Raw genomic sequence first — 19078 nt, forward strand, 5'->3', positions numbered from 1 at the left:
CCTGGTATTCGGTTTTCCACCGTATAAACTAGGTCCCCTCAACGCAGGGGTTGTGAGCTGATGGGTCCATGTCTGGTCGCGTGGTTCTGTCATGTTACGGCTCTGGCAGGAAAAAGGACCCTAACGCAAAACTCATGGAGCAGGACGTGAACTCAAAAAGCACATCTTTATTGCTGAAAGGTACAAAACTAAACTGAAAAAACTCTAAACTAACCTTAGGGGGAGGCACGCTAGGAAACACAGCCTAGAGGGACGACGCGACACGGAACAGAGGAAGAGTCTGACATAAATATACAGAAGATGAGGGACATGGGAACACACCGGGAGCACAGCTGAGGAAACTTACACATAACAAGACAGGGAAGATGTGGAACTGAAAATACTGACCCAAGATGCGGATCTTGAACGTAACACAGGAAAAACACAGAGGCAGACAGGAGAGGGAGAGAGCGCACGGGTAGAAAACAGACATAATGGGCTGGGGAAACATGGAATAAAGCTTATGTGGAAACAACGCTCTGGAACTCAGAACTATAAGAACACAGATACACAGAGGGAGACAAAGGAGCAAAGACACGAGGAAATCTAACCACCAAAAGCTAAACATAACAACCTAGGGACTAGGACTAAACTCTAAACCAGGGGTAGGCAACCTTTCTGATGGCGAGTGCCATTTAAAATTTCCTCAGAGGTCAGTGTGCCATATGATTGCATTAGCAATAAATTTAATAACGCTCTATATTAACAGTTACACACTAAATAGAACCACTTTATAGAATTATATTTGTTCGCAGATGTTGGCAGTTATCAGCAAATAGTTATCAGTTATAGTTATCAGCTATTTCGAAACAAAAAAGACACTTTTTATCAATAACAAGAACTCCATGACAGCAAATGAACTGTACAACAGAAAATACAAATGCAGAAAATACAAATGCTATTTATAATAAGTAAAATACACTGGGCCAATATGGCATGTTTGTTAATACAGGGATATACATGTTAATGTGATCTCTGGTCTCCCACTCAGAGACACAGGTCTCCGAGCGGCTAAGCGAGGACACTCTTCATGTGAGAGAAAATCTGCTCACACAGATATGTAGAGCCAAATACTGTCAATAAGGCCTCTGCAATGTTCTGAAGACAGTTAAACTTGTCAGGTAGTGATGTCCAGCAGGTGAAAATGCAAGCTCTATGAACACGCACAGCTGTGGATTCCAGCTGCTTCGATGTTGCATTAACTGGCATCAACTCAGCCATTTAATGCGAGACAAATCTAGCTGCTCATTAAAGATTTCTGGTTTGATCAGAAAATAAAACATTGGTCCATACACCTGAAAGTCCCAAAAACGCATTGGGAATTCTGTCTCGAGTCTACGGATGTATCCGTGTATCTCCGTGGTGCTGATGCTGTGCTGAGCGGAGAGCTCCTGAAGATTTTGAAGTGTCGGAATGTGGAAAGCTAACAACGTCCCCCCTCAAACAAGAGAGACGGGACTTGCGCCAGAAAAGCCGATCAGCTGATCATTGATCAGTTTCATGATTGAAGTAGCAACAGGAGAGGAGAGAATGAGAGAAGAAGAGGCAGCTGTGCAGCGTAACGACAGACTAACTCCAGCTTTGTGTCTTTTTCCATTGTAGCTGAAGTCCGGGACAAACTGCGTTCCTTTTAAGCTCAATACGAAACGCGTAATATTTTCTCTGAATACCAGATGATTCCGTCTTTTTACGGGACGGTTGGCAACTCTAATAACTAACCTTATGAATAAAATAAAGTTCGCTACAACAATGCTGATGAAAACTCCGTCATGCTAGCTAGTACGCAGTACGAGTTATTGTAACTGACTGTAAAAAGTCAGCACAACGAAAATAAACTCCACCTAAACTTGGTTTATATTATATCTGACCCAGACAGACTGCAGGTCATATAACTTCTTACCTGAAGTTCAGTTCACGTGACACTCGGACCGGTGCTGCCTCGGGTCTCTGCTCCTCCTGCCTCCCCTTTGCCTCATCCACCTGCTGGCCTCCACCACTTGCTAATGTTACTGAATCAGTGGAAGCTACGCCATAGCCACCACCAAACAACTGAGTTATTTTTACACACCGGCCAGCATCTGGCCAATCCACCACCTTTCATTGTTTATACCGCTACAAAAAAAAAAAAAAAAAAATCATCGGCGCACCGAGTGTGCCATCAGTTAACCCTGGCACGCGTGCCCAGGGTTGCCGACCCCTGCTCTAAACTAACAAGACGGACTCAAACAAAATAACAAAACAAAAGAAACTGAAACCAGACTTACGGTATTTTACTGTACTAAAAATAATCGTTTTAATTTGTTTTATTTGTATTTATTTGTTAAAAAAAAAAAGTAAGCGTACTTGGTGTGCAGCATGACCCATTTCTTTACAAATCTCCAGATGTTTCTGTGTCAGTCTGAGATGTAGAAACATCTGTGTGGGTGGAGAGAAATTTCACTTTTATTAGGATGCCTCATCAACGAGCTGCACTCAAACACAGGACTGAGACTGACAGTGATGAACACTGATCTCTCTCTTTGCAGCTAAAACAGCTTCCACTGTTTTCTAAATGTTGCTAAAGAATTTAATATTTTGTCTGTGTGATTTTCTTGCCCATTCATCCAGAAGAGTATTTATGAGGTCAGACACTGATATTGGATACTTTCTGTCTTTATTCCAGTTCATCACAAGGTTTGATGGGACTGAGGTCAGGACTGAGGGAGAGCACACATCAATGAAAGCAGAGCTGTGAGGAACACTAGAGTCTACTGAAGATGGTCAGAGAGACAGAGATGAAGGTGGCTTTATGGTTTGTTAAAACAAAAAGTCATCATGTAAACAGTTTGTGACATCTACAGCAGCTGCATGATGTTATCATGACAATCAGGAGCAAAAACTCTGAGAAATGTTTTCAGAGTATATTTGAGTCTATGAAATGAAGAACTGGGGCGTAAAAAGGGGGTCCAGCTCAATACTGGTAAGATGTACCTAATAAAATGGCCGCCTAGTTAAATAGTTAAATCAAAAACTTGAACAAATATATGTGGTTATGTTTGTATATATCGTGGCATTCAGTGTCAGTGGAAACATGTGTGACGGGGCTTTTAATATAAAGAGCTGAGCACTCCTGATCCCGTGTGATGTCACTGAGCAGGATGGATGAGGTTACTGCCTGGATGTAACACCACCTGTGTGAACAAACCTGTAAAAAGTATTTAACAAAGACATGTTGGGAAGTTTATATCTGTTAGTGTGACTTTTCCTCTGCATCAGAACCAAAACAGCTTCTGCACAAAGTGCAGACATTGAGTCTATGTTACTGAAATTTAAAGAGGCTGTTGTTGCACTTAGGGGCCAGTAGATGGCAGCACCACAGCACAGTTTAATCTTGGTACAGTCACACAGCAATGAGCTGCTGTTCCACCTGAGACTCAATTTTCCTGTTAAATCAGCTTCACATTTAGAAGCAGGCTTAAAAAATCTAACACGTTGTACATAAACACAGTTTATTAGTTGAGTTTAATTTCACAAATCAATGAGTTAATATAATTACTCTGCATCCTGTTTTCTTACTGTTACTACACATGTAATGTATTAAATCATGTTCTTTGTTCTTCACAGTGAAACAGACAGCTTTATGAAACTTACATGCAAAAATCACATTCATAAACAGTAACTGTCCTGAGGTCAGGTTATTTTTGCTCTTTGTTCTTTACCAACTCACATTTTCTATCTGATGTTCTTGTGAAACCAACAGAACCACAAGGGAAGAAAAAGAAGCAGAGACACCAGATCGCTGCTGCGGTGATAGCAGCAGGTTCCACACCTCCGGCTGGTTGTCCGCCTCAGTGAGGTGACTCTTGCTTCTTTTAAATCTCCAAAGAGCCACAAAACCAAGTACAGCGACACCAACAGCAGCAGCAACAATGGCAGGAATGACTTTCAGGATGGTTGAAGTTTCCACCTCTAATGGTTCATCCACATCTCTCTGTGCCTCTTCTTCTTTCACACCATCCAGCTCCCTCATGTGTTCATGTGTTTCACCTGCAGAGAAAATGGCAGCTGTCAGAGCAAAGTCCTTTACACACCAGCACAGCAGGAAACTAACAGGTGTGAGTTCTGCAAGTCAACAGCTTCAGTTTCTGAACAGTTTCCACTTAGACATAATGGAAACATCTCAGTATTAGCACATAGAAGCATTTCTCTGCGGTTTCTCAGAGGTGACAAACTCACCTGTGACCATGAGTTTGATGAAGTGATCTCAGTGTGAGCTCTCTTTTATCTCCCAGCCTTCCTCACTGCTATGTGACACTCATAAATCCCAGCATCATTAAACGTAACATTCTTTAGGATCAGAGAAACGTCTCCATCCTTCATCTCCGAGTCCTTCAGCTTCACTCGGCCATGAAAAGATGGATGTTGGTAGTTTTCATAGGAGCGTTTGTTCCTGTAGAAGTAGACGTAGCCGTCTGTGTTCAGGTCAGCTCTGCTCCACTTCAGCACTGAGATTATTTCATCTGTGGAAATCTGACATTGAAGAGTGATGTCATCTCCAAACTTCACCTGAACATCCTGCTGAAGAGCTGAAGCAAAAAGAAGAAGTGGCACCTCAGGGACCTGAACTCACAGGAACATTTAACATAAACCACGTGGTCTCAGGTGTGAAAACCCCAGAAACATTTTTAGTGAGTCAAACAAACGTGCTTCTTTGAAGAACAAAGCACACTAGTGATTCAACTTGTAGAACCACTTATGATAGGAAGTACATTTTTTTTCTGTATGACATGGAATATTTACACACAGCTCGGCCACTACAGCGTCTCAGTCTGGTTGATTTTTCTGTTTTTCAGCCTCTTTGCTGTAGATTTGCTCTGCCTGGAAACACAAAAACACTTGTTCTGATGTCAAAGGGATATTTGACTCTTGGAAACAAAAGTCTGGTCCTTCAGATCAGGTAAACATTTGTGTTAAACATGAACAAATTTGTCATGGTTCTCAGGCTCTGGAAAGGGTGTGGGGTGTTTTTGCCTTCGCCTCTCCCTCCAGGGCTTCGCTGCCTCTGAACCTGCCCTCAACGCATACTCCTGCTGCCTAGATTCCTGTGGATGTGCATGAGTGAGCATTCTGGATCGGACTGCCTGAATGAGTCACAGACTGAGTAAAAGAGTGTGTGTGCCTGCCCTGGACCTTCTCTCACATCGTAAATAAATTCTTTACCATCTCTCTAAACTGTGAGTCCTGCGAGTGAGGTGTTCACAACATATCAAGTTTCGAGTTTCCTTCACCAGCTTTCCAAGTTAGATTTAAAACACCTGGAATGATCTCTGCCCAGATAATGAACCAGTGTTGTCCTCCAACACCACACCTGAGCAGTGAGGTCATCTGTCCTGTAAAGCTGTCAGATGGACTTCACCTGAACACACACGTGTCCTTTGAATTCTAGGCATCACACAGTGACTTCAGACGGATGTTAATGACTTTCACATAATAGTCACTGATTAAACCTTGACTGAAATGCTTTTCTATTCCCATGTCATATTTTTTTAATTTCTAGGTAAACACATATTAACACACAAGTCCGACATGTTAAATATGATTTATTCCACATTCAGGTTCATGTTTGAACAGATATGGTTACAAACTCTTCACACCTCCATTCATGTGAGGTTTGACTTTCCTGTATTTGTGTACTTATTCGAATAATGTTGTAAAACCTTTTGGTCGCACTAGCTCTGCCTGATGTTTTAGCATGAAACAGTCCAACTCATCACATGATGCTCAGTAAAGAGCCCCTTCTTCTCAAGTGGTCTCACATTAGAGTCATACTGACAGGCAAGAGTTTCTAAAAAATCTCCTTTAATGGCAGGTGGGCCTGTGGAGGGAACTGAAACGACTTCCAAGCAAATTGCTGAGTTGTGTCTGAGCATGTCATCTTTGACTTGACCTTTTCGGTTGCTCGTACAGCTCAGTGGTTGTAACAGTTTTCTCATGGTGTTCACTTCAGATGCTGAGGGGCTTCTATTGAACTCTATCAAACGGTTGCACGTTTTGAACACTGGCACTAAATCAGCACTAAATCAGCACCAGATGTGTCACAATGTAAAACTAAGTCCTTATTCAGTCTGAAAATGGGTTAGACTGTGGTAACAAGTTTTACTGTTTAGCGTGTGACAAGTCAGGGCAATACCTCCAAAGTTGCTGCAAAGATTAGTTTAATAGTACAGCAGTGAGAAACTAGGATGGACAGTAGGACATGATAGCTTGTGATAAAGTTTGTTTTGTTTTTTAAACAGGGAATATGATTCCTTTTAAATGTTTTTCTAAATAATTGAATTAATATTATTTTATATTGCAGCTTGGATTTAAACAATTTTAATATTTCAACAGATTTTAATAAATGACCGTTTAATTAATTAAGATTAAGTCAAATAAATAAACCAGTAAAAGAAAAACAGGAAAATGTAAAAAGAAACAAACTCAACAAACTGAATAAATTAACAGGCTAACACATAATAAATTGTGTTTGTTTAAAAATCTTCCATATTTTTATGTATGTTGATAACAACTTTGATATTTCTAAATAACCATAATATTGCATTTATTAATCATGTAAATTTACTGCTGCACCTGTCATAGATGTCCGCATGACATCCTCCAAAAATTAGTGCAAAGGTCATGTGTCCAGATTTAGTTGCTGTGGCGGGGGTGTGGTCCCGGACCTGCTGCAGAGGAGGGGTGACGCCGTGAGCTCACAGGACATCGCGGAAGCGGGGAGATACAGGTGTACAGAACTGGTATAATGAGGAGAGACTCTTTTTATGTTTTGCAGTGAGCATGGAAAAAGAGGAGAGCATCAGGTGTGTCGGAGTGACTGCATCCGGGCCGGTGCCAAAACCGCAGGTGTAATTATGATAAATAAAGCACACCAAAAGCAATAAGCATCGTGCAAGCGGTCGTCTGTGGGTTGAGGGCGACAGTCAGGTTTGGAAAAGTCGTATAGATGTTCAGAATTGGTCAAGGTCATCTGCGGTCCGATGTTTAGCGCATAAGAACCAGTCTATTTATCACTTATCAACAAGAGATGAATGTAGCACCCACCCAGCTGTATAGAAACTCCGTCATGCTAGCTAGTACGCAGTACGAGTTATTGTAACTGACTGTAAAAAGTCAGCACAACGAAAATAAACTCCACCTTATATCTGACCCAGATAGACTGCAGGTCATCTTACCTGAAGTTCAGTTCACCTGACACTCGGACCCGCCCGCCTCGAGTCTCTCCTCCTCTTGCCTCCCATTTCCCTCATCCACCTGCTGGCCTCCATGGAAGCTCCGCCATAGTCACCACCAAACAACTGAGTTATTTTTACACACCGACCAGCATCTGACCAATCGACCACCTTTCATTGTTTATACCGTTACCCAAAAAAATAATAATAATAATAAAAAAATAAATAAAAATAAAAATAAAAATCATCGGCCCACCGAGCAAATGCCCGGTATGCCCAATAGCCAGTCCAGCTATGGTCGTGCCATCAGTTAACCCTTTGCGTGCCCAGGGTTGCCAACCCCTGCCGCTATACAAATGCAGGCAATTTACCATTTACGATGAAGCCACAAGTCGGGGAGGAAGCACCTGAAGGCATTTTCAATATAAAGCAAAGACAAAATGAGATCACAGCAGTTCTCGTTCATCGTCTTTGCCCGTGTGAGACGTGATGATATTCGATGGGGAAGTTTTTATACTGGCATTTAACCGTGGAGGGAAGCACTGGCAGAATTAAATTAGAGCAAAATGAATCTTGTTTCGGTGGAGGGTGTGAACGCATCATCCAGATGATTAGAAAGGTGCTGCATTCATTTTAAATCAGGAGAGCCGGGATGGTGATGGATGAATCCGACAGTTTTCTGTGAAATGGAAGTCAAACTGAAGTCACCTGGACTGTTGCACACAATGGTGCCAATGATTATTCCTGTCTTTAAAAGGCTGAATGGCTGCTGAAAAGCTCAAACACACAGAACGGGTGCCAAGAGGAGACGGGTGGGAGTGCAGTTGCTAATAAACACGGGATAAAGACACATGGCATGTAGAATTAAACTCAAGCACACAAGACAGAATAAAACAGGAACTCAGAAGCAGAACAACACATACAGGAACAACAGAACAAGAACAAAAACATAAACCACATTTCAAAATTCAAAACAGTCAAAAAGTCCACAACAGAAACAAAATGCTGGAATAAAGGCACAGGGACCACGACAGCATGATTATTAAAGTATTAAATGCAAAGTTAGAAGGAAAAAAATGAACAAAAGAGGAAAAGATGTGGCTGTGAAGACAGACTTCACAATCCAGCAGGAAGAAACAGCAACAAAGAGCTGAATGATGCACATCTGTGACTGTGTTCAATACTGGTAGTGGCCCTTGACATAACAACTGATACAACAATATTTACTGAGACTTACTGAGTAAATAACTAATTCACATATTTGATAAGCCAAGCCAACTTTATTAATACAGTTCTTTATAACGGCAAGTGCCGACCAAAGTTAAGAACAAAATAAAAACTGAAAATCATTTATGGGAAATCAGTTTAACACAATATCAGTTGTCACACTGTGACCAATGAAAAGAGGTGGGTTTTAGGAAGGGACTCTTAATGTGAAGAAGATAAATAATAAATAAATTCAAATCTGTTTCATGCTTGGGGCTTTCACAGGGTGAGAAACCAGAAATACCAGAAATACCGATTGTTTCTCTTTCTCTTCTCACTTTGTGTGAAGTTTATGTGAAAAATGTGTTACACACAGGTGTGTTAATAATATATTAAAAAGTAAAAAATTCTTATTTCTTTTCATTTTTTTCTTTTCCTTTGTTTGCTGTTTTTCTGAGTGCACGGACTAAAATCATTACAAGTATATTTAGTGCATATTTAAACACACAAAATCAGCAGTGCAAATGTTCACAAATCGTTCACGCCAAGTTCAACATCCATTCACTGTCACAGAGCAGCACTAGTGTGAATGACTTAACTTCATCACGATGGTTCAAACAATAACTTAGTGTTAACACAAAAACAACAGTTATAATTTTGAGCAGCAGTGAACAGAAAAGTCTAAGTTTAGGATTTTTATCAGTGTTACACGCTTATTTCTTCCTATTTATTTTGCAGGGTGGGATTGTTCAGTACACATTTGTTTGCATTTTTTAATTCATGTTTGCTTTATTTTACAGGGAGCTTTAACAATCACTCTGATTATATTAGCATCAGGGTATATCATGGCATAACAATAAAACAACTGTTTTCATTTCATTGTGGAGATGTTGGACATTTATCATGTCTAAAACATACAGTCTCAATGGGACCTTCTGGTAAAATAAAAGTAAATACATTATAATTATGAAAACTGTTAAATAACAGAATGAAACAGATATTTTAATAAATTACTTTTAACAGTATTTTTCATATTAAATGTGCTTTAGTGTTTACAGTAGAAGTGCACATGTGCAAATGTAAACTCTTTATCATTCAGTCAGTTTGTGTTGATGCAGAAAAGTTTTTAACTTCCTGGTTTGCACTTCTGTGTAGTGACGCTGCCATCAACACATCAGGAATGTTCTCATTTTTAAAGTTATTCATTGAACCTGATCAGAGATATTCACTGTTACTTTCATCACTTACTTTACCCAGTGGACAATATATGTCTTTAATTACTTATTTAAGTTTGTAGGGGTTTTTTTGTTTAAATTAAATCATCTATTCTCTGATTGGATAGTTACATTTGTGATTGACATGACATTGGCCAATCAGATGAAAGGAAGAAAAATGGGGTCAAAATTCGTACTTGTAACTTGAAACTTGAGTGCAGAGTTTCACATGTATTTTTTGGCTAAGTCCACACACAAATCTTTTTTACACACACACAAACAAATTCTTTTTACACACACCGCACAACCGACGCACTCCCGTGCTCGCGAGAAACCGCGCAGCTACGGAGCCGTCATGTTCTCCTCAAAACCTTCTTCACTCGCATGGTTATAGAGTCGCCCTCTTTCAACTTACTTAGTGTTGTTTTGTGCACAGTATTGGCCTCTGATCCCGTCAATCAGCATTCATTGAGGAGAAGAAAACAGACGCTATATCACCGGCCTGCCCATGAATTTACGTGCCAGAACTTTTCTGCAGGTGCTCCTGAGTCCTTGCTGACGTCAGATTTCGGCGCATCGTTCCCCTCCTTGGTGAATGTAGATTTTGGAATCCGGCAATAAAAGGACGAATTTATGTTGGGTTTATCTAGGCACAAACCCCGCTGGAACACGAGACCACTAACTGCACGACAAAACAAGACAAGACAGAGCTCTTTGTCTTTGTGGCTCACAAGGGAAGTCAGTCAAAGCTGAGGAAAAGATTCCTTCACCTGAACTCAACCAACTTCGACTGATTCCTTCACTACAGCCCTTTTTATTCTCAGCAAGCAATCATTCATGAATATGCAATTACAAATACACGTGACATTCTTAAGCAGGCATATCCGAACAACATCGGTGTCTGTATTCTGTGTTTGTGGGTGTGTGTGTAGGTGCATGTGTGTGTGTGTGTGTTTCCAGCCATACTATACATAGACATGACCTCTCAATGAACTTAAACTGTATGCAGAAAAGCAGAAGTAAACGTCTTGCTAAACTATAAAAACAAGAACTTGCATTGGGTCATTTAAAGGTGTGAAGTCTTACACTTTCAGATAACGAACAAGACAGTCTGGTTTCTACAGCTATAATGGAAATTATAACGTCGAGGCTGCTTCCGCTCATCTCATGGTACCCAAGTGCACACAGACTCTTATCAGACCTAATAAGGATAAGATATTTTATCAGCACACAAATGATTATATGTTTCTAAGCACAAATGACAATACAAAAAATATCAATTCCAACACTTATTGTGTGCAATTGATGTATACATTTTTTTCAAGTTAAGTCAACAGATCATTTTTTTCAGTGTGCCAAAAAATTAAATAAATAATGACTATGATTTGAAATATGATTATATACAACGGCAGCATGCCATATCTTCCCACGGTGTTGGACTGGAGGTCATCCTGACTAATCTGACGAATATGGTCATCTGAAAAACTGAGGGAGAAATCAAACTTTCAGCAAATTTAGCAGAAGGCAACAAAAATTTGGTATAAATGATGTATTTGCGTTGAAATATTATGTAGGTAAAAAATTATTATATCCAACATTGTGCCGTGGCCACCAGGAATCTTGGACTTCTTCATCTTCCTTGTAGCTTTCTGGAGGTCATTCTGGCTAATTGGACGGATCCGGACATTTGAAAGGCTGAGAGAAAGAAATCAGCAAACAGCAAGTGAACTTCTGAACTCAAATACCAAATTTACATCACTCAGTTCAATCATAAAAATGCCTCCACACTGGGAGAGTAACAGGTGTGTCAGATTCACAAGAAAAAGGAAAAAAACATTTCAACTAACTGGCCAGTGTGCGTGTGATTTGTCCTAATGAACATGAAAAAATTAACAAATATCATCAGTTCTGAATGTTTATTTTATTAGTAATTGATAATACCTATGTGCATTTTAAAATATGAAACGTCCTTGTCACTGCACCCACTCTGACCTGGAAATACCAAACACCTACGTGTCAGAATGGATGATGTCTTGGACACACAGTAGTGCTGCCTCACGACAAATCTCTTTAAGGTCACTTCCTGAGAAACCCTCAGTTTCCCCGGCGATGTGGCTGAGGTTAATCAGTGGATCCACCTACAAATGAGGAATCAATCAACTTCCAAAAATCTGATCTAGCGGTGTGAGCTTGAATTGATTGTCAGAAGAGTGTGACAAAGTGAATTTTACCATGGCAGCTCCTGTCCTGTATTTGAAATAGCTCTGCATAAGTGTAGTAGAAGAATCGGAAGAACTGGTTTAATTTCATTTCCCTCCACCACTGAACTTACACCATCATTTTCTTTTCCTTAATTACTATTATTTCTCTTTCCCTGTTCTTCTCCTTTTTCATAGATGTCATTTTCCTTCCTTCATTGTATTCCTCTCCTTTTCCTAGCTTCTTTTTCCAGTATTCTCTCCTTTTTCCTTACCCCTCTCCTCCTTGCTACCCTGTTTTAGTCCTTTTCTTTAGTCCTTTTAGTCTCTTCTCCCTTTCATTATTCCTTTTTCCCAATATTTCCCTCTGTATTCCTTTCTTATTTTTCCATTGTTGCTTCCTTAATGCTTCCTTGTTTTCTTCAATCCCCCTTTCTTTTCCTCCCTTGTATCCCTATAATACCTGGTTTTCCATTTCTTGACCTCTTTTCATTTTCCCCTCAATGCCTTTCTTATTTTTTTTTTCACTTCAATTTATTTATACAGTGCCAATTCACAATAACAGAGAGAAGGAAAACAAGATGAAACACATGCTGTGGAAGAGAGCCAGAAATTAATAACAAGTATGATTCAATGCAGAGAGGTCTATTAACACATAGTGAGTGAGAAAGGTGATTGAAGAAGAAACACTAATGCATCATGGGAACCCCCCAGCAGCCTACGTCTATTGCAGCATAACTAAGGGAGGATTCAGGGTCACCTGGTCCAGCTCTAACTATATGCTTTAGCAAAAAGAAAAGTTTGAAGCCTAATCTTGAAAGTAGAGATAGTGTCTGTGTGTCATCTGCATAGCAGATAGGCATATGGCTATGCCTTCTGATGATACTGCCTAAGGGAAGCATATATAACGTAAAAAGAATTAGTCCTAGCACTGAACCCTGTGGAACTCCATAATTAACTTTCGTGTGTGAAGAGGACTCTCCATTTACATGAAAAAAATTGGGAGTTTATTAGACAGATATGATGCAAACCACAGCCGCACAGTACCTGTAATACCTACAGCCAATGTTCCCTCTAAGCTGCGCACGTGCGTTGCGCAGAAAAAAAATATAACCTGAATTGAAATTAAAATGAACACTTTAACAATTTAGTAAGTGATTGGCTGCTCCCGTATGGGATTAGAACGATGCCACCTTATCCCATAGTCCAGCCAATAATGCGATTCACATTCGTATATGCGCAGCTAATCAACATCGTTGACAGGCTATGACAGCGTCCTTATGTGCCGACACCGGTGTTTTAGTTAGCAAAACGGCGTGGCTGACGTGCAGTGAAGCCACGTTATGACAACGTGTACAACCATTGGAGATGTGAGCAGGACAGACGGAACAATTGACGGAAAAAGTGTGGACTTTATACCAGTTTTTAAATTGTGTTGATAGGCCACGTAAAACAGAGTTATGATAAAAATATCTGCAATGTTTGGTTTTCTTCCTGAATACTATCGTTGTTTATATTTACTGCAGGAAGAAACGGTAAAAACGGCGTTTTATAAGAAAAAAGGCTCGAAAGCACTCTCCGCCTGTAGGCAAAAACGAACCCCCACCCCCTCTCTCTTTCCTATTCGTCCAAAAATGTACCATGTCGACCAATCAAAAAATGGTATGGCAACGTGGCATCTAGTTGTTAAGAAACGGGGGGAAGTTTTAGGAGTGACGGCGGTGTTCTGAGATGTGAGAGATTTGAGACATTTAGCGCAAATCTTGTGTAGTTAGTGTGTAGTGTAGTCAATAGTTTTGTTGTGTGTGTCAGAACAATGAGGCGGCTGCTGAATGTTACAGGTGTTACAGGAGTGATACATCTCCTGTTGTCAGGCCTGCAGGTATCAGGCTGTTGTTCTCCTTTATCTCATAGTGGACAGAAATTATTTTTGGAGGGGCACAAATAATTTGTGTGGCATCAGATTTGATGCAAAACAGCTGATTGTTCTGTAAATAGTTTGAAATGTTTATTTTAAAAAACGCCTTGGCTGCATTTAAAAAAACAGCTGCAAAAAACGTTGTTGTTTGCATAACTCAGTTACTTTTTTGAAGAAGTAACTAAATAATTAATTGCCCCACATTGGTCATTATATACTGTATTTTGCAGACAGACAGAGAGTTACAGAATTCTCTCCCAGACCACAGACTCATAATAGAAGTCAGAGCTTCATATATATATATATATATATATAACACCCAGCGCGCCCCTGCGGGCGGTTTATCCTTCAAGCTCGGGTCCTCTACCAGAGGCCTGGGAGCTTGAGGGTCCTGCGCAGTATCTTAGCTGTTCCCAGGACTGCGCTCTTCTGGACAGAGATCTCCGATGTTGTTCCCGGGATCTGCTGGAGCCACTCGCCTAGCTTGGGAGTCACCGCACCTAGTGCTCCGATTACCACGGGGACCACCGTCACCTTCACCCTCCACATCCTCTCGAGCTCTTCTCTCAGCCCTTGGTATTTCTCCAGCTTCTCGTGTTCCTTCTTCCTGATATTGCTGTCATTCGGAACTGCTACATCGATCACTACAGCCGTCTTCTTCTGTTTGTCTACCACCACTATGTCCGGTTGGTTAGCCACCACCATTTTGTCCGTCTGCATCTGGAAGTCCCACAGGATCTTAGCTCGGTCATTCTCCACCACCCTTGGGGGCATCTCCCATTTTGACCTCGGGACTTCCAGGTTATACTCGGCACAGATGTTCCTGTACACTATGCCGGCCACTTGGTTATGGCGCTCCATGTATGCCTTGCCTGCTAGCATTTTGCACCCTGCTGTTATGTGCTGGATTGTCTCTGGGGCATCTTTACACAGCCTGCACCTGGGGTCTTGCCTGGTGTGATAGACCCCAGCCTCTATGGATCTTGTACTCAGAGCTTGTTCTTGTGCTGCCATGATTAGTGCCTCTGTGCTGTCTTTCAGTCCAGCTTTGTCCAGCCACTGGTAGGATTTCTGGATATCAGCCACCTCCTCTATCTGCCGGTGGTACATACCGTGCAGGGGCCTGTCCTTCCATGATGGTTCCTCGCCTTCCTCCTCTTTCTTGGGTTTCTGCTGCCTGAGGTATTCACTGAGCACGCTGTCAGTTGGGGCCATCTTCGTGATGTATTCGTGGATGTTTCTTGTCTCATCCTGGACTGTGGTGCTGACACTCACCAGTCCCCGGCCCCCTTCCTTCCGCTTAGCGTACAACCTCAGGGTGCTAGACTTGGGGTGAAACCCTCCATGCATGGTAAGGAGCTTTCTTGTCTTGATGTCAGTGGCTTCTATCTCCTCCTTTGGCCAGCCTATTACCCCAGCAGGGTACCTGATCACGGGCAGGGCGTAGGTGTTGATGGCCCGGATCTTGTTCTTACCGTTCAGCTGACTCCTCAGGACTTGCCTGACCCTCTGCAGGTACTTGGTGGTTGCAGCTTTCCTAGCGGCCTCTTCATCGTTCCCATTCGCCTGTGGGATCCCCAGGTACTTGTAACTGTCCTCTATGTCTGCAATGTTGCCTTCTGGTAGTTCAATCCCCTCAGTTCTGACTACCTTCCCTCTCTTTGTTACCATCCGACTACACTTCTCCAGCCCGAATGACATTCCAATGTCATTGCTGTATAGCCTGGTAGTGTGTATCAGTGAATCGATGTCTCGTTCACTCTTGGCATACAGCTTGATGTCATCCATGTACAGGAGGTGGCTGACAACCGCTCCGTTCCGTAGTCGGTATCCGTAGCCAGTCTTGTTAATGATCTCACTGAGGGGGTTCAGGCCTATGCAGAACAGCAGTGGGGACAGAGCATCTCCTTGGTAGATCCCGCACTTGATGGTGACTTGTGCTATGGGCTTGGAGTTGGCCTCTAGTGTTGTGTGCCACATTCCCATTGAGTTCCTGATGAAGGCTCTTAGGGTCCTGTTGATCTTGTACAATTCTAGGCATTCCAGTATCCAGCTGTGGGGCATTGAGTCATAGGCCTTCTTGTAATCAATCCAGGCTGTGCACAGGTTGGTCAGTCTGGTCTTGCAGTCTCGGCTGACTGTTCTGTCTACCAGTAGCTGGTGTTTTGCGCCTCTGGTATTCTTGCCAATCCCTTTCTGTGCCCCGCTCATGTATTGACCCATGTGCCTGTTCATCTTAGCCGATATGATGCCTGACAGGAGCTTCCATGTAGTACTGAGGCAGGTTATTGGTCGGTAGTTGGATGGGACCGGTCCCTTCTTGGGGTCCTTGGGGATCAGGACCGTCCGACCTTCGGTTAGCCATTCCGGGTGTCTCTCGTTAACTAGCAGCTGGTTCATTTGTGCTGCCAGACGCTCGTGGAGTGCAGTCAGCTTCTTCAGCCAGTAGGCGTGAACCATGTCGGGCCCTGGTGCTGTCCAACTCTTCATACTGGAGACCCTTTCTTGGATGTCTGCCACTGTGATGATATCTCCCCCCTGACCTGGCGTCCTGACTCCTCCTTGCCGTAGCATTTATGTTGTACCTCGTCAATCTCTAGCTGTGAGAGCAGTCCCTTCTTTCGAATGTTGGAACACTGAGCTACTAGTTGTTTCGCCGTCATTGTGGATGTTGGGTATCGAAGAATCCATAGGTCCCTCATCCTATTCATGTAACCCCTTCCGCCAGGGTTACTTGCGTAGTAGCATTCCAACAACGCCCTGTTTTCGTCTCTTGCCCACCGATGCCTTCTTGTTCCAGTAGCCCACTTGTCGTCAGGGTGCCCTGGTTCCTCAACACCTGACGCGGACCTTGTTGATCCGGGCGACGTCCGAGCCGGCATGCCTTCATATTTATCTGTCTCGCTCATGTCTGCGGTAGGCTCACTTTAGCATAGGGGGTCTAGCCTTAGGACCCTTACTGGATACAGACGCCCCAGGCAGGAATCGAACTTGCGATCTTCTGCTCCAAAGGCGTGTAGTCTAACCACTACGCTATCCAGCTGCTATATATATATATATATATATATATATATATATACATGAGGGGCCGTACAAGCCAAAATTCATTCTTTCACTCTCACACACATACATTTTTCTTTCACATACATATACTTTCACTCTCACATAGTTTTATTTTAATTTTTATATTTAGATATTTTTATTCTCATGTTTACACATATTTAACACACACATTGCAATATTGTGCTCTCTTATACATGTATTTTAATGTACATATTTACAAATTTTCACTCTAACATACATGCATTTTCATTTATGCATTCCTACATTTTGCTCTCATTTACATACATTCAGTATGCATTTAATCTCACAAATAATATATGTATGTAAGAAGAGAATGCATACATGTCAGAAGAAAATATATGTATGCAAGAGAATAATGTATGTGAATGAAAGAGTATAGTGGAAACGGAAGGCTGGGTGTCTGTACCCCTGTGATTGGCTGAGAAGCACGCGCGGGTCACTTTCAAGTGTCTGACAGCATGGAGGGGGGAGAAGAAACTTGAGTTCTTCAGCAAGCTATCGGGGTGTTAAGAAATATTTTATCATCTCCTGAAACGGTCACATCGTTTGTGTACTTTGTGTACATGAGTACTTTACTGTTCCTCAACCAATCAGCTTCACTCGTGCGATTGTTTATGTCCTGTCAGCTGCCCAAAGCAAGCACGCATGAGTTTTCTCTTTCATGCCTGCTTTTCTTAACCCTGAGTACGGCAGGTTGAGCAGCAGGGACAGAAGCTAGAACTCTCATGAATATTTAAATATTAAGTTACTATTTTTTAAACAAAATTCAATGATAATAATTAAAATTGAGCTGTTTGTGTGTGTGTCACTTCCTGTGCCGCTAAGGACTGTTTTCAGCTTCCTGGTCTGTGGATGCACTTATGCTGAAGCTCAGAGAGATACTTGCTATCAATGCAGCTGAAACACCCAAGGTGGACGAAGACCTCCTCGTCAGACCAGCAGGCCAGTAAAATACCCGCAGAATGTCAGGCATTTGTATCGGCTCATTTTGTATTTCATCACAGAAATAAACAGAGTAGCATGAATGCATGCTGTCACTGATGATTTCAGTTGTAATGACTAATAATGTGTTCATTGAACCAGGGAGTCATGGAGGGCTTAGTGATTGGCATAAGTATGAGTTATATGCCTGAATTAAGAGGTTAATATAATTAATTCGATATGTCCTCTCATTCTCAAGATAAAATCAGATTAACCTCTCTTAGTCCCACACATGGGAAATGTTTTGGGCACGGCAGAGAAAGAAAAACACAAAAGAATAAGATACAATAGAACAACATACTATAAAACAAGAATAACATACTGTAGAAAATGGAATAACATGCTTTGTTATAGTAGGAAAAAACTGAACATCAGGGAGACTGGTCGAAGCCTGCCATGGTGTTTAAGGTGTGGGTCTGTCTACACGTGTGTGGTCATCTGCAGAGATAATGTTGTAGAGTCTGACAGCATTTGAAAGGAAAGACCTGCGAAATATCTCCGTCCCACATCACAGGTGCTGCTGAAGGAGGAATTTTAGTCAACATAATTTGAAGTGGCAAACCTTTTTTCCTTTGAGTGAAACTGTGAACTGAATGAACTGTATACTTTCTACAGTGGCCCCGCACTGTGGACAGGATTTATATAAAACATTAATATATAAAACATTGTCATTAAGTCACAGAAAAAGACACAAAGAGCAGGCATATCACGCAGGGAGTAGTTAACCCTGAGAGGAGATGCCGTGAAGGTCAAAGGTCAGATGAAAACCAAGCTCCTCTGCTGCCACCTGCTGGCTCTTATCTTTCTGCAGCAGATGCTTTTATACACCCTGGTGCTACATATGACATATTTAACGGACAAACATAGGACTATGTGAAGTGCAATGTGCAAAAATTGCAAAAAAAACAAAAAACAAGGCAATGTAACACTGGACCGAACAGGACGATACAGACACAAGATAGTGCAATGAAATGTCAGGACAGGTCTTATACTTCACTTCTCTGGGTACAGGTGTGGGGACCTATCTCTCCCCACCACATTAACTGCTGGTGGCTGATGCTCACAGCCATCGGTGCATTGGTGGTTCCCGATGTCCCTGGATCAGCACTCAGGTATGTACTTGCTCAGTCTGGGTGATTGCTTGGTGGGTCCTGACCCCTTTGGCACAGTCAAGCCCCTTCCAGTGGATGGGGGGCCCCCAGGCCTTGAGCCCTGGGGCTCGGTCCGCTC

The 19078-nt window shown here is 41.9% G+C and overlaps 1 protein-coding gene and 1 long non-coding RNA gene across 2 annotated transcripts in view; both read right to left on the minus strand.

The window, feature by feature from the left end:
• Positions 1–3713: 3713 nt before the first annotated feature.
• LOC109201128 (myelin-oligodendrocyte glycoprotein) overlaps positions 3714–19078 on the minus strand; it is a 48096-nt gene continuing 32731 nt past the window's right edge. The window contains exon 4 of the mRNA XM_019356686.2: positions 3714–4065. Within this exon, the coding sequence (XP_019212231.1) occupies positions 4045–4065 (21 nt within the window). The 3' untranslated portion in view covers positions 3714–4044. The remainder of the gene's footprint in view (positions 4066–19078) is intronic.
• On the minus strand, positions 10433–12392 carry LOC112844185 (uncharacterized). Its single transcript, XR_003216871.1, has 3 exons — positions 11681–12392; positions 11264–11362; positions 10433–11152 (listed from the first exon to the last, which is right to left on the minus strand). It is a non-coding gene; the product is annotated as an uncharacterized LOC112844185 (long non-coding RNA).

This window comes from Oreochromis niloticus, linkage group LG3, assembly GCF_001858045.2.
Source record: "Oreochromis niloticus isolate F11D_XX linkage group LG3, O_niloticus_UMD_NMBU, whole genome shotgun sequence".
NCBI classification, from domain to species: domain Eukaryota; kingdom Metazoa; phylum Chordata; class Actinopteri; order Cichliformes; family Cichlidae; genus Oreochromis; species Oreochromis niloticus.